This window comes from Nannobrachium achirus, assembly GCF_963921795.1.
Source record: "Nannobrachium achirus genome assembly, chromosome: 13".
NCBI classification, from domain to species: domain Eukaryota; kingdom Metazoa; phylum Chordata; class Actinopteri; order Myctophiformes; family Myctophidae; genus Nannobrachium; species Nannobrachium achirus.
This window is the reverse complement of record NC_137833.1, coordinates 11,184,303-11,201,585: the sequence shown is the minus strand read 5'-3', so window position 1 is coordinate 11,201,585 and position 17,283 is coordinate 11,184,303. Positions and strand designations below refer to the sequence as shown.

General features: G+C 41.7%; 1 protein-coding gene across 1 annotated transcript; it reads right to left on the bottom strand.

Annotated features, from left to right (window-relative positions):
* Positions 1–922: 922 nt before the first annotated feature.
* LOC308296899 (uncharacterized protein) lies at positions 923–5,791 on the bottom strand. The gene is made up of 3 exons (XM_080740251.1): positions 5,564–5,791; positions 4,431–4,698; positions 923–2,123 (listed from the first exon to the last, which is right to left on the bottom strand). Exons 1-3 carry the CDS (start codon positions 5,774–5,776, stop codon positions 1,111–1,113), a joined length of 1,494 nt encoding a protein of 497 aa, XP_080596377.1. The 5' UTR covers positions 5,777–5,791; the 3' UTR covers positions 923–1,110.
* Positions 5,792–17,283: the final 11,492 nt, after the last annotated feature.

Below are 17,283 nucleotides of genomic sequence, written 5' to 3'. Positions count from 1 at the left end.
TTTACTGAATTTAAATGACTCTTACTCATTGTCCAAATGAAAAGAATCGTGCTCGCACCCTGGCCTTGAATTAAATCAAATGAAGGTTAACCTAAATTATCCAGATACATTTACAATGCTGTTGCAGTACATATTCACACTCACATGCTCATGTTCAATTTGGATGCCCAATATTTTATTAGTACAAGCCCAGGACACACTGCCATCTAGTGGGCAAATTGGTTTTATGCCAGTAGTGATTCATGTAGCACTATTGATATTGAACCTGATAGTCAGTGGTGGATGTACAGGTCAGTCTTCATCAGCAGCTCCAAGTCATTTACAGGACAGTTAAGACCAATGGACCTTCCTTTACATCTCCCTCAGTCCTTACAGGTTTGAGTCCCACCATCTCAGTTAGGGCTGTGCGATATGACTTCAAAACAACAATACAATTTTAAACTTTTGCCTCCCATAAACTAATGATAATTTGATCTCACACAGATTTTTTTTTTTTTTATGACAAGATTCGTGGCCATCTAAGAAATAACACACACATGTGATTCATTTGCAGTGGAGGAAAAAGTAGTCGCGTTTTTTACTTACGTAAGTAGTAAAAGTATCAATATTGCAATATAGAAATACTCTGTTACAAGTAAAATTCCGGAATTCAAAATGTACTTGAGTAAAAGTATGAAAGTGTTGGCATCAAAATGTACTTAAACTACCAAAAGTAAAAGTACATGTTTGAAAATAGCAGATCTACAAGCTCACAACGCGTCGCATCGCGTTGTGAGCTTGTAGATCGGCTATTTTCAAATAGTGCAGGTATAAAATAGGGCTAAAGTGGTTAATGTATGTTTTATAATATTATAATTTAATATCTGCAAAGTTAACTAGTAACTAAAGTTTTTTTTTAAAAGTACATTATTTGGATCCGAGATGTAGTGGAATAGAAGTAAAAGTATTGGAAATACTCAAGTAAAATACAAATACCTCAAAACTGTACATAAGTAAATGTACTTTACAACACTGTTCATTTGATTATTCAATTAACCTACATCAACAAGACGAGAACAGGTTCTAAAATATCGGTTTTGATATACAGTATTTTCGGTTAATTTCCCTGTCCTAATCTGAGACGAGCACTGCATTTCTTTTGGGCCTTCCTCTGGGTCTACCTGTCATCTTATGAGACCTTCTCTTTGTACGCTTATTCAATTCCTCTCCCATCTCCTCCTCCTCCTCCTCAGGGTTGTTCTCTGCGTCTTTCTTGCTTTGCTCAGCCTCCGCAGCATTGTTCTCCAGTTCATTCGTCACATCTAATTCCGCCTCAGAGCCATTCGTTTCCGTCTTCTTTCCTGCGTCGGGGGGGACTTGTCCGTGGTAGCGCTGGACGTGACTCTTGAGACTAACGTTGTGATTAAAGCTCTGATCGCAGTGTTGACACTGAAAGGGTTTCTCTCCTGTGTGAACGCGCATGTGAGATTTGAGGTGGCTCGCCTGGCTGAAGGAACGTTGACACACCTCACACACAAACTGCTTTGTTCCCGTGTGCACAACCATGTGCCTCTGCAATTTAAAGCGATAAGGAAACTCTACGTCACATATGTGACAGTAGGGGCCTCTGTGAGTCGCCCGGTGTTCGTTGCGCTCCTTGCGCCTGGCAAACACCTCCGGACAGTCGGGACACTGGTAGGGTTTCTCTGCAGGCGGATGACGCTTCTCGTGTGCAATCTTTTCTCCCAGTACTCTGAAGGTTTTGTGGCAGAAGGTGCACCTGTGCTCGTAGCCTTCCCTATGGATCCTGCCGTGGATTTTCAGATACCACTCGGAAACAAAACACTTGCCACACAAACTACAAGGATACGGCTTAGGTTTGTATACCTCGCACGTGTGAGTTTTCCTATGGATCTTGTTGAGTAACTTTCCGCATTGGGGACAGAGCTGGCGTTTCTCTCCACCGAGCTTACCCCCCGGCTCCACCGGAGCCGTCGAGCGTCTCGTCGGCGTCAACGCTGGGGAAGCTCCCTTTTTAATCAATGAAGGGTGCTGCACTGCCGACGTTGACGTTGGACGTCCAAATTCGCCCCGGTTCATCTTTTGACGCCGTCTTTTTGGTGGAGGCCTGGCCTTATCAGTACCTGAGTAGAGAGAAGTGCAACAGTTAACACAGCAGGTGCCCACGAGGTGTCTACGCGACAATTTCTTTGATGTCGCTGGAGGCCCACGACGCATTGGACGCGTTTACTGTAATTACAGTATAACTTTATATCTCACCGTTAGGTCGGGGCTACGCCTGGATGTAGCCCATTAGCGGCTAGTCGCTTCGAGTCGACGCTGAGAGCATCGCACGGCCGTTTTTCTCCGTATACTCCAATGCATTTCCCCATCTTTAAAGCCCTTTATCTCCGATGTTTGTTTTATGGCTAAAACTGTGGCCGCGTGCGGCAAAATGTCCAAATTTTGATCGGCAGTGAACAGCTATGATCAACACTAGCCCATACAGTAAGTTACACAATAACATCCTGTCTGCGCTCATGTGACCAAGTGACGTCATCACGCATGCATTGACGCAACAGGGCCTCGTATTCTTCTATGGAAGTGCTATGGGGGCACTCAAAGGGGATGACTGGCGCCACCTGGTGGGCAGTCGATGTGTTAATTAAACTAATAGATTTAACAGATTATTTAAAAATTGAATAATCTATCCCAATTTTGGGCATGTCATTATAGGCAAATTCAGCTCAAAGCTTGTGAAAATACCCGATCTACACGGTCACAATGTGTCACATCACAACACGTTGTGACATTGTAGATCTGCTATGTTCACTATTTTTGCACAAACACTGTTGTGCGAGGAAGTATAAAATAGCCCATAAGTGGTCAAACCATTTGTTAATATATAAACAAATATATAATAAAAACACAACAAATGTATACAAAAAGCAATCTGTCGTCTGTCGGGTGGAAACCTCATATGTCCAAAACTGTAACTTTTCAGGATTCAAATAAAAAAGGTTTAGAGCTTGCAGATCTGCTACTTGTGTGTGACGCTGTAGTATTACAGTTAGTAATATGGAGATAAGAGGTTACTGCCCGACAGCAACGCTATAGAAGAATTGATGAGAACAGTTGCAGTCCTATAGACCGTATTCCTGGCCACACCCCCCACTTCCGACCAAAAGCCTTATTTTACATTATGCTTGCGATTTCCTGTTTCTGATTCTCGTCTTATAGTCAGGGAAAATTTGCAGAATAACTGTCAAATCTGGGAATAAATTCCTTACCAAACAATTTCTTCACCAATGTGTTCGTGAAGGTGTCTAGTAACATATCTAACAAAGATTGAAATTCAACATCCCTAGCAAACTGTTTGACAGCTAGGGTAATTCTGGGTCTCATTCACTTACTATACACTGTACTATAAGGGAAAAAATCACTCCCAAAAATATGCTTTAAGTGGGATGTGAGGGGTCTAACTAGGTGTTTTCAATCATTCTGAATCCATTGCAAGCATTTGTTTTTCACAAAAAACATTCCTTGGGCCAAAAATGGACCCCATACACCTTGTGAAAAGTGATGACTCATCACTAAACCATCGTTTTTTTTTTGCGTCTGATTTTGGCCAAATGAATGTTTTTTGTGCAAAACAAATGCTTGCAATGGATTCAGAATAATTAAAAACACCTAGTTAGACCCCTAACATGCTACTTAAAGCATATTATTTTTTGGGAGTGATTTTTTCCCTTATAGTACAGTGTATAGTAAGTGAATGAGACCCAGAATTACCCTAGCTGTCACATATTTTGCTAGGGATGTTGAATTTCAATCTTTGTTAGATATGTTACTAGACACCTTTACAAACACATTGGTGAAGAAATTGTTTGGTAAGGAATTTATTCCCAGGGTTTTATTAAAATTCCCTGACTATTAACTATGGTCTTAACTGATCAGACGTGATTGTTTTACTTTGTAACTGATGTTAATGCTACTGAAATGGTAATGGTAACACTCATCCACTCAGCTGATAAATTATGGAGTTGTGACGATATACACACCCGTTCAATCTGTCTGTCATTCAGTGTTATGAGTTGGAGAAAAAGGAATTGTAACTGTAAGTTACATAAGTAACTGTAAGTTACATAAGTAACTGTAAATTGTAATTGTAAGTCATAGGCTTTCTTGGGCGTTTGCTTTTAGTTGACCTTGTACCTGTGAACTACTGTCATGAAACTGTATCTTTTCCTATGCAAACTTCTAATAAATACTTCAATCAATCAGTCTGCACTATAGTACAAATGATACGTAGACATTTATATCTACTTATAATGACGGCCATGGAAACATGTTTACCAGTTTCTCCACGGCAACAACAGTTGGTTTTGTACTGATTTACAAATAAAGCTTTGAACCAAATCACTATACATTTTGTATGACTCGTAGCAAACCTTGTTCCCCTTCCAATTCCACATCAGGGCGCTGGTTCATGTCAGACCTCATCTCCAATCTCCACTGTTCTGGCGATGTCATCATGAGCACCAAGACCCCGTTGGCTTGTGTCGTGTGATATGCATAACGTTTTACAAATAGGCCTAAAACAGAGTCAGTCTCTGTAAACTGGCTGTCGATATTGCATTGGCCCCGGGGATCAAAATCACTGTCAGAACAGTTCTGATATTCTTCTTCATCCCAGACCCAGTCCTCTGAGCGCACTACCTGTAAAACATAAATAAATTAAAAAGAGCTGAACTCTACTAAATCGAGTAGCCTGATTAACCACTTAATCCTGTATTATACTTTGTTGTACAATGGTGTCACACAAAAATTGTGAAAATAGCAGATCTACAAGTTCATGTCACGATGCGATGTGAGCTTGTCATTTTCATACTTGAAACAATCTTTTCATTGTACCACTTTAACTATTTATTTAGTTTTCATGTTTAAAACAAATGCTCTCTTGTGGAACTTGGCAAGAAGTCTTTTCAGATGGTGGTCCACAGCCAAATAAATATCCATTTGTGGGTCTTTTAAATTAAACTGTTTCAGAACCACTTTCTTTTTCTGCTGCTGGCATTTCTCTCTCCTCTGCAACTGTTCACAATATATACTGTACCTTCTAGGGCATTATCGACTTGTGATTTTTGAAAGTCGACTCGACTCAGTAAAACGTTGAGTAGAAGTCGACTTTATCGTTTGATGACGTCATGACATTGACGGCGTGAACGCCAAACCGAAGATTACTTACCTCTGGGCTTCATAGAATAGCCCAAAGGGATCCTTTCTCCCTTAATATGGCATTTGTTTTGATGTTAATATTATAGATTCCACTGCAACCAGCATTGAATAATAATAATCTTAATTCCTATATAATGTTGGATAGAACAGGATAAAGTTGGTGGCTACTGTTACGACTTCTGACTGCAGTCACTGCACTGTCTGTCCAGCCTGTCAATGTGACAGAGCGCAGGCACAGCTGACTTTTTATTTTTTACTTTCGACTTTCCATGGTGGGAGTTGACTTGTGGACTTTTTCGTTAATGCCCTAGTACCTTCTATGGCTCCTCTATCCCTTTCTTCTCACCTTGTATTTCTTCCTCTTGCTTCCTCTCTCCTCTCCAGGCATCTCACTGGCTGCATTCCTCTTTTTCTCTTCTTTCTCCTCCCCTCCGCCTGCAGGCATCTCACTGACTGCATTCCTCTTTTTCTCTTCTTTCTCCTCCCCTCCGTCTGCAGGCATCTCACTGACTGCATTCCTCTTTTTCTCTTCTTTCTCCTCCCCTCCGCCTGCAGGCATCTCACTGACTGCATTCCTCTTTTTCTCTTCTTTCTCCTCCCCTCCGCCTGCAGGCATCTCACTGACTGCATTCCTCTTTTTCTCTTCTTTCTCCTCCCCTCCGCCTGCAGGCATCTCACTGACTGCATTCCTCTTTTTCTCTTCTTTCTCCTCCCCTCCGTCTGCAGGCATCTCACTGACTGCATTCCTCTTCTCCTCTTCTCTCTCTTTCCTCATCATGTACTCAGCGATCAGGTCGGGACACTCCAGGTTATCTTCTGGTTCCCACGTGCTTTCCTCCCTGCACGCGCACGCACACGCACACACACACACACACACACACACACACACACACTCTGATTAGTCCAGCAGGGCTGAGCGTGTATGAACTGTTGACTCTGGAGATTCTACAAATATTGGTCATTTAAACACCAATCAATATTGATTGGGAAATAATTAAAAATACCCACTGATAGTTATACTATGTGTACAACAACACAACACACACTCAAGAGATCCATTAAAAGTGATCACAAGACATCCACGAGATCTGATGTTCATGTGGAATGATCGTGCCCAGACTGACCACTTAGGAGAACAGACATGTGTACCAATTTGTACTATTGCGAGGTGTGGAATTGGCCATCTATGTAGCTAATATATGAAGGGACCTTGATTACTGAGTCAATGGGGTCGTTAGACAAGAAGGCGGTTTTCCACACAGATATAAAATGTTAATCACGAGGGGAGAAAGAAGACTCACTCTGAGAAACCTTTCCATTTGAGGAGGTACTTCACCCTTCCATTCAGCTCATGTCGATCCAGCACCTTCTCCACCACATAGTCCTGGCTTTCCTCCACTGTCACCGTCACTGCAGCCTTAGACTCCTCTCCCTCTGCCATCACCGTCACTGCAGGCTTAGACTCCTCTCCCTAGGGGTGAGAGCGATTATAGAAAAATACAATATCACCATATTTTCCCAAGCTGTATTCACGATACACGATCTTATCACGATTCTTTTTTCATGTTGGTTTTTATGGTTATTTTTCAAGTTACTTAACAGTACAACGACCTACAAGGTAATTAAAACTAAATGAAAAAGGAGTAACAGACCATTTAGACCAGTGGTCCTCAATGTGGGGTCCAGACTCCAGGGACACTCTGGGTTCCTTTTGGGAGGTCTAAATCGATCTATTGACCCTTACAGGTCCATTTGGTTTCATTTGTATACTGTCAGAGTTAAGGGGAGACCTTGACATTTTAGAGAACTACTGATTTAGACAAAAATGCAGGTTTAAATTCATTCTGCAAAGAATCTCTGTATTAACAATTCAACAGGATTTTTTTATAATCATATCACGATATATACGACATCTCTGAAAAGGCATATCGCGGAGACATTGTATCGCCTCAACGATATTTATCACCATATCGCAAACCCCTACCTCTACCTCTGCCATCACTGTTGCTGCAGCCTGAGACTCCTCCCCCTCTGACATCACTGTCACTGCAGCATGAGACTCCTCCTCCTCTTCTTCCTTCACTGACACTGCAACCTGATGATGCCAAATATGTTAAACAACCACATTCTAAATAGTTTCTGCGTGAGCAATGTAACGCAACATGCGACTCGGTTGATGATACAAGTTCTGTGACCGTCCGCACGCATTTAGTGGTTTGTTGAACTTGTGTATAGCTGCGTAAGGGATGGGGAGGGGGTAGCTCTGGTCCATAGCGTTAAAAAAAGCATGGACAGAAAGGTACATCAGCTCTAGGGCATATGCATCAGGGTACAGAGGGAATCTGCATCGCTTCCGTGAGCATCGCTTCCACGTGGGTCACAGGAACGGTAGTTGTACGTAGCGACCCGCCGTCTTTACGTACAAAGCCTTTAAGAAGAGCTGAGCCACGCAACATCAGGAACTGGATCGAAACATGTCAATAAAGCTCTGTTGAATTGAATCGATAAGTACCAGAAAAGATGCGCAAAGTAGTCACTTTGACTGGCAGCGTTCCCTCTGCTTACACGTCGCTCCAATGAACTAAATCGGCGGATGAGGTATCTAGCTTTTTAGATCTATGGTTAGAAGGAGTTCTCCTTAACACTATGGAACTTCCAATCCGTTTGCCTCAGACCCAAGGTAGCGGAGGCTGGGCAGCCTCTGGTCTTTAGTAATAATTAATTAAATACTCTTGGTGAAAGTGGTCAGTGGTGTTGTGTGTAGCAGGAAGGATTGATAGACAGACAGAAATGACAAAGACTTCAGCTGCTATAAGTAAAAAAATAAGAATCTGCACGCGCTGCGTCCGTTACAGCCCTCCTTACTCGCGCAGTTCCTTACTTAACAAGCTTTATAGTTGAACTGGAGCGGTTTGTAGGTGATGGGGATAGCAGCAGCATCTTTCTATAAAGCCATTCAAAGACAATTGTTCTTTAGTCCACACGTGACGTAATGCATCAACATGGATAGGGAGATTGGTAAATTGCACTGCTGCTTGTAAAACATGGTAAGAACAGTTACCTCTGTGTGTGTGTGTGTGTGTGTGTGTGTGTGTGTGTGTGTGTGTGTGTGTGTGTGAGAGAGAGAGAGAGAGAGAGAGAGAGAGAGAGAGAGAGAGAGAGAGACAAGAGAGACAGACAAAGATACCCATCTGCCACTGACAATCCATCCAGTGTCTGTACATTAACATGTATCCTTTAAAATGACCCTCTTATTATTTATGTTTTAAAGGAGGACAAGGACAATCACTTACATTTTTAGCTGGGGTCGCTGTAGGTACGACATTCGAAGTCTGATCTATAGTGGACATAACCTGGATATAAAAACAATAACATTTAAATCAAATGAGTGTAGAGACATGGTTTTATAATTATTTAAATTTGTGTATGTGTATAATGTATGTAGGTGTATAGACTCTCACACACACAACCACATAATGTGTGGCATGCATGTAGGCATGCATGTAGATTGTAGCCAATAGCCATACATACCTTAATAACACCCGTAAGAGGACTTTTATTCTGAAGACATTTTTAACGACGAGCCGGAATGGACAGTCAGTGAGCCTGTCTGATTCCCTTACTGCTCTAAACATGTACAAATCTAAAATATAAGGTGCTTCCCTTTCTTGCCACAAGTGTTCACTATCTATTCGCAAACTCCTCGGGATGTGTCAGTCCTTATTTTTCCAATAAAGAAGTCTCGAGGAAAAGCATTGAGATTCCGAGACAAGCTAGAGTAAAACAGTTCTTTATTGAAAAATATGGACTGACACATCCCGACGGGGTTGCGAATAGATAGAGAACACTAGCCTGGCGGTGCCAGCCTCTATCACCCACTTCGTTTTACTGCCAGGGGGTGGTGTTGTGCGGTCTGGTTTAGTAACCAGGCTAAGAGAACACTTGGGGCAAGAAGGGAAGCACCTTATATTTTGGATGTGTGCATGTTTGGAGTCCTACGGCCTCCTCGTTATAACTCTTGTAGAGAGACACGTCTTCAAAATAAAGAGTTATAAACAGGGCCAGTTCCTGGCATAAGCAATATAAGCGGTCGCTTAGGGCCACAACGAATACGAGGGCCACATCACAGGAAGACTTTTTTTTTAAAAATATATTGTTACATTATGGCCACAACGAATACGAGGGCCACATCACAGGAAGACTTTTTTTTTTAAATATATTGTTACATTATGTTATGTATCCCCTATCCAAAAACTAGCGTTATTATTCTAATATGCCCTCCCCCTTCCTCCTTCCCCATAATCCCCAACTTCACTCTAAGCCTGGCCGCCGCTTGATTCTTGAGCAAGTCAATATGCCTCCAAAAAGAATATTCTGTTGCTGCAGATTATTTTAGGTGGCCCCCTACTGACGGATGCGCGCGTATAAATAATCTTGCATAGGGCCACCTGAGTCCTAGAACCGCCACTGGTTATAAAGGCAAGACAGGGGGTACGGCCGGTGAGGCCGTTTGGTCCTGTAACTGCTCGAAACATGCACAAATCCAAAATATAAGGTGCTTCCCTTCTTGGTCCAAGTGTTCTCTTTATATTCGCGACCTCCTCTAGTCTGGATGTGTTGTAACGTCCTCAAAATAAAAGTACTCTACAAGAGTTATAATTTATGGCTAGGCATGCATGTGCAATTATAGCGTTAGAAGGAGTTCTAACGCTATGGACCAGAACTAGTGTAATGTAATGGGATATTTCAGTTAAAAAAAAACTTTTGGAAATGTTATCATCTAATCAGGCTTTTATGAACACCTTGAACAGTTTTTAATTTGCTTGATTCAATATTTAGATATTTGATGTAAATGTTACCAGTCCTTCCTCCCTCCTCGAGGAGGAGGAGGGACCCATACACACCCATTGTAACTTCAAACTATATTTTAACCATGATAGATTCATTAAAAAACACCGTTATTTTTTCTGGTTACTCATAATACTCTCCAAATATGTGAGCAGGCCGTGTTTTTTCGATACCTTTTGTATTTATTTTTAATAATTCTTTAGGAAAATGGAAAATATTAAATACAATAAATAAAACAGAAAATACATGAAAAAAGTTAGGAGGGTATTAGTCACCAGAAAAAAATAATGGTTGTTTTTAATGAATCTAGCATGGTTAGAATGCAATTTGAAGTTACGATGGGTGTGTAGGTCGCGGGTGCAAGCGGACGAAATGGGTTTCCTCAGACGGGTGGCTGGTATCTACCTTAGAGATAGGGTGAGAAGTTCAGTTACCCGAGAGAGACTTGGAGTAGAACCGCTGCTCCTATACTTGGAAAGGAGTCAGCTTAGGTGGTTCGGGCATCTAGAACGGATGCCTCCCGAGCGCCTTCCTAGGAAGGTCCTTGATGCGACCAGATGGAGGGATTATTATCTCCAAACTGGCTTGGGAACGCCTCGGTATACTCCCTGAGGGAGTGGAGGAAGTTGCTCGGGAAGTCGGGATAAGGAAATCTGGAGGTCTCAGTTGAAACTGTTACCCCCGCGACCCGATTCCGGATAAGCGGTTGAAGATGGATGGAGAGATGGATGGTGTATGGGCCATGGGGCCCTCCTCCCGGTGGAGGAGGACTGATGGCATTTACATCAATATCTAAATATTGAATGAAGCAAACTGTTCAGTTACCAAAAGTTTTTCTTAGAAAGTAAAACGTCCCTTTAAGTAGTCCTATTACCTCTGTGTGCATGCGTTTCTCCAAGGCACCACTGTATGTTGGGACAGCAGCGTTATAGCGAATTACAACAACTCTTTTCTGCGGGACGCGTGCAGCCGTTCCTCCACTCCATGGGAAGACTGAGGGAACGGCCGTGCTTTTCAGTCTTCTCTTTGGTGTCGTCCCCATAACTGAAGCCATGAGGTCTTTTTCATAGTCCTGCTCGGTAAAGTGTTGGCTGCACACACGCAGTGACTTCATCCTGGCCGCCGACGTGTTGTTAACATCATATTTCCCATTTCTAATAGCAGCAAGCCACTCGCGACATCTGACCATGTCGTGTGTTGGAAAGCAATGGCAAATGTTGCCTGTGTTGTAAACGTATACACCTGCAAGCAGCTTGGATCTTTGGTAAGGTATACATCCAGGCACTGAACACCAACGTATTCTGCCTGTCCCTCGTTTTTTATTCGACTCCTCGTGCGAGTGCGACATTTGTGGAGAAACGAATGAAAGTTTTGTGATGTTTCTCGGTCACTTTGTCCGTCCGTCAGCTCTCGAAAACAATCTGTCTTCAGGTTGAAAACAGCGTAGAAAAACCTCTGTTCTCGTGTAAACGAACGGACTTATACACAGTAATTGCACCACTGGTACTAATTCTACGTGCAAACTGTTAATAAAGTATTCAATCAATCAATCCATAAACTAGTCTGGACCGTGAAATAGTTTAGCATTAGCTTCAGCTGCTGCTGATGCCTCGAGGTTTGTTGTTGTTGTGTCCGTCCCTCTCTCTCATCCGGGTTGAAACTCCTTAGTCTCTACCTCTACCGTAAGCGAGTGTTCCTACCATAGGAGACGCGTGTGCATAAATTAGAAAGCGCGGCCTGTGATTGGCTGGAGCGGAGTTCTGGAGCGCTCGGCTGTTGTCACTTGGACTGCGCGGGCGGGTGTGAATGCGTTTATCGTGGACAGGGCGTTTATCGTGGGCTTGCCCAGGCCTGGGCATAAATATAACGATTGCATTCACCACGGCTTCGTAACTCGCGCGGCGTAACCAATGACTTCTTTTCACCTTACAGAGCCATACTTCACCAGCAGAGGGCACTGTTATCCCAACACAGTCTATATATATATATATATATATATATATATATATATATATATATATATATATATATATATATATATCCACAAGTTTCCCCGGGAGTTTACTGGAGACTATCAGGACCAAACTTCCGGGTTTAACAGCAGACATACAAGCTCACGTTGCGTCGCAGATGCAACCCGTTGTGAGCTTGTAAATCGGCAGCGGAAGCTCGGTGCAGACGTCTGCGGAATGCACTATGGGGCGTTGGAAACTCGTGGATATATATATATATATCAACTATGTTGGCTAATTAGTATTATTACAGTAATCTTTACATGGTAGTTCAACTACATGTATATAATATTAATAAATTGTTGTTGGCTAATCATGTTCTATAAATGTTTTTAATGTTGTTATACATAGGTAAAGGCTTGGTATAAGTCCTTTGGGTTTCATGCCTCCTCCACTTTTCCTTTTTATATTTTCTGCACGTTTTTTTTGTTTTTACATTTTGTGCTAAATAAATACATGAATAAATAAATAAATAGATAAATAAATAAAATACAATCTAAAACCATTAAAGATTGTATATAAGCTATTACCTTGTTATGAGGCTCACGAATATAGACCTGATACCATTAACACCACCCATGTGAAAATATCCATAGGAAATAAAGACTCTGTATAAGTTAATTCATAGTTTGCCTTTCAGTGAAATACAACAATAATCATTTCAGGAGTGGAACACAGCAGCAAAGGTGAGGAAACATTCACTGGAGAGAGCTTTAAAACATTTATTATGATTATTAGGTGCAGAATTTCAAAATAAGATTGTTTTTATACAGTACATCTTCATCATTCATGATAAACACAGACTATGGTAGCCTTTAAAACACAGCAAATAGCTCAGATGACAGTGAAGTGACCATTTAAGAACCTTTCAAATACCTAAAAAGAAAAGAGGAAAAATAAAAACATTACTGCATCAAAAGTAATCAACAAAGAGGATTTTGTGTGAAAATAGCCTTCTGCTATTTTCACAATATGTATCTGTGGAGTCAAACAAAATGTTAACACCTCGACTCCTACAATTCAGCGCTTGTCAGGGTGAGGGGTCTCCAGTTAAAAAAATAAAAACATAAAAAATAAAAATAATAATAGATTGGCTCTATTTTCACTAGTTGGGATCAGGGGTGAGACGTCACATTTCTCTTTTGGGTCTGGAGCCATTTGGGAACCACTGAACTAAAACCACAAACTGACAAACAATGACAGAAAACAAACTAATATTTGAACTCAAAGGATAATTGTATAGCACAATTGTATAAATTGGAGATTGATGAAAGCCAAAACCTACCCCAACCCCCCACCCCACCTGTTTACTGTACATATATACATTTTCAAGTGGTGCTCCTGGAAGGAAGCCCCAACAGCCCCAACGTTTGTCCAAAGTTTGTTGTACTCCCCATGGTCACATTGGCCAAGCTTCACAGGATGTGAAACTTGGCCTACATCTTTGCACAAAGTGTCCAAAGTTTGTTGTATGCCCATGGTTACATTGGCCTAGCTTCTTGGGACTCTTAAGGAAATTAACTCATAAATAGCACTGCTCATTTCACACTAGGTGTGATTTCTGACTGTTACATGATGTCTTGCATAGTATTGCTGTATATTTGTCTGTCATTTAATGTCTTAATGAATTGAATACAAAGGACCCCAATGTAAACAAGCAATAGTGCTCTCTTGGGTTTAAATCCTATTAGTAGACCTTGTATCTGAACTGTGTTGTCACATACTTTTCATATGCAAACTGCTAAAAGTATTCAATTAATCTATCTCTTCATAAAGGTGGTACTCTGTCTCTCCACTGGGTCCAGCAGCTTCAGCATCAGTCCCAACACGGTTATAAACAACGACATCTTGTAGATCTATGCCCTGGTATTGTGTCTCTTCACAACTAGGTCCAGATTCCGGAGCTCTTTGTTGACCTATCTCTTCATACAGGTGGTATACATCTTCTTCTTCCTCTCTGGGTCCAGCAGCTTCAGCATCAGCACCAACTCGATTATTATAAACTATCTCCACGTTCTCCCGTCTTGCGTTATAATACACCAGCCCAGCGTTCTCCGCTTCTGCTCTCTGCCTCCTGCTGGCCTGGAGAAACAGAGCAGCACCCAACTTTAAACCACCGAATAAATAAATGCTACATAAAAAGGTCCGAAAGTCCCATGTCTTTGTCTCTTTGATTCAGAAACCTGCCTACCAGTGAAATCACTGGTAGGCCGGTTTGGTCATTCCAAACAAGAGGCTTCTATTTCACCATGCTTTCCAGGAAGATAAATTAGTAGTTTATTATATGAGCTATAATCTCCATCACATCAGTGACATCGGTAGACAGGTTTCTGCACTGCCCTCCCCTGAGACACAGAGTGAGCAGACCGAAATTGTGGCATCTTAATAATGAGCATTAGTGAGGAGCTGTTTTCTCAACATTACGATTGTATGAAAGGTGAAGTTTGTAGACGATCAGCTGAATTGAGTCACCCCTGTGACATAACAGAGGACTAAAAATGACATTATTGCCTTTTAGAGATATAGTGAAATCAAAGATCTTTTTTTTTACACTTTATCGCATATCTGTAGTGATAATATCGCCATACCTAACAGTAGATGGCAAAAAAGGGAAACAATCTGGTGTTTGTCCAGCCCCTAAACAAAAACGTAATGTGTGACATACGTTAAGTCTGCTTAGTATTTCATGAGGTCTGAATGACTGACAGGTGCCTGTGTCAATCAACTCGTCCCGTGGCAGGCAATAACTTAGTCAATTATGGGAAAATGTTATTGGCCGAGTTTTATTTTCATATGTCTGTCTGTCACTGTGGTAGAGCTCCTCCCCTCCTGTCTCACTTTGTGTGTAGTCTTATGAAGACACAATTTGCATTGCAGGTGAATTAAAGACTCATAATTACCCTCCAGCGCCAATAGAGGGCGCTGATGGACAGCATCACCAGCAGCAGCAGAAACACTGTGACTGTAGGTGTGATGATGTCAGATGAGGCTGAGGGGGGAAATAAGAAGGTCACCAAACATCATGGAAGCAACAGCTCTAATTAACAACAAATGAAATAATTTCATATGATTCCCTAAAGAGTCCCTCTCACTCAAACACCTCTTCCACAATCTTTTCACCATCCAACAACATGTGTGGGTTCAGCTGGGTCAACACCCACCTAAAACCAGGCATACTCAATGAACAGGTGGGTGTGGCCACATAAAAACACTTTCTGTACACATCACTGTTCCCTAATATGTCTGAACTGCTCCATTGTCAGCCTTATGATTGGTCTCTGACCAATCAACCAGCAGGCTAACTTCCACCTTGTTCCGCCTCCTTCTGGTTGTTATAATACCGAGTTTGCTAAAACATAAAAAAGAAAAAGAAAGTTTTATGCTGAGGCCCGGGTCACTTACTGCACCGAGATGTTCCTTTTTACTGAGGCAAAGTTTTAAATAATAACTGAAAGAGAATCTTTGTCCAACCAAGCTAGCCTGACTGCAAGCGCCAGACTCAATCACACACTTTGTTACACACCACCCACCAACAGGGGGTGGTGATGTGCGGACTGAAGTATCAGGCTACAACCAAGCAGCATGAAGAGGGGCGGGACTATGGGCGGGACTTGACAAATGGTCAGTTTGATAGACTCTCAAACTGTGATGTAAAGAGGTTACCTTTGACAGTGAGAGAGAGGAACCCGCTCTCAGAGGAGAAGTTATAACTGAAAACATCGGTGTGATTTATGACGACATTAACGTGATAAAAACAGCTGTAGTTTCCTTGGTGGGTGTGGTCTGCTGCAGGAAACTGGAAGTCAGCAGAGTGAGCCTGAGTCTGGTTTGATCCAGAGTTGGTACGGTTAACTAAAACAAAAATAATTAATAATGTCAGCCAACTGAAATAATACAAATAATAAAGACTTTTCAGTCAATTGAAATAGTACAAATAAAAAACATTTCAGTCAACTGAAATTATAGGCCGGCCTACAAATGCCAAATGACTGAAACTGTATTGTGTTTTATACAAACAAATTAAAACCAACTAATCATTTTAGCCTTTTAGCTTTCACAAATCGGCAAACATCAAAAACAGCAGATCTACAAGCTCACAACGTGTCACATCGCGACACATTGGGAGCTTGATGTAGATCCCCACATTTTTTTGACCATGTAAAGTTTTTCCCCTGACTTCCATATCCATCCATATTACAATTAAAACAAACAAAAACTAATAAATACTAAACTAAAACTAAGCTTCTTTTTTTTTAAAGAACTACATTAATATGGTAAACGACCCAAAACTAAACTGTAATTGAAAACAAAAAGTCAAAATGTCTAAATAAAACTACAATGAAAACACAATAAGAACATAACCCTAAAGGGCGAGGTTGCACCATTTCTTGGCCATCTGGCCAGTGATGTATATCGGACATGTTACCCATACAGTATATGGAGACCCCGGGTACCCATATATGGAGAACCATGTACTGTATATAGTACATCCCTTGTATGCCCATACATGGAGATCCCTATCTGAACCAGCCATACAGATATGGGCTGTATTCCTCCCTATATGGGCATCCCCATATGAAGTCCTGTTAAATATGGGCTTAATATTGATGACATCAGTGGCCAGTGATGTATATCGATGACATCAGGGATCTTCATATATGGGCATAACAGGGATTCTGGGGAATACCCATATATGGCCTTTTACATAGGTGATGTCACCTGTGATAACACCACTGATGTCACAGTGATGTGTCAGGGGAACCAGTGTCAGTAGTGACCTTCAGACAGACAGACAGACAGACAGACAGACAGACAGACAGACAGACAGACAGACAGACAGACAGACAGACAGACAGACAGACAGACAGACAGACAGACAGACAGACAGACAGACAGACAGACAGACTGACAGACAGACAGACAGACAGACAGACAGAGATACGTGGACAAGATGTGCCAGTTTTCAAAGTACTAACGTTGGTTGGTTGCAGTGAAGGTGAGGTGGAAGGAGCCTCCTTCATACTGTGGCTGGATGGAGCAACTGATGGAGAAGTTGGAACCCTCAGTCACCTGCAGCCCCTGCTGCTGCCCCTCAGAAACCCCATTTATGGTGATGTTTGGCTTAAACAGCAGCTCTGTAACAAGACACAGGTGATTGGCTGAAACACCAGATATTTACAGTGTTTGTAGCCAATGGGATTAGACC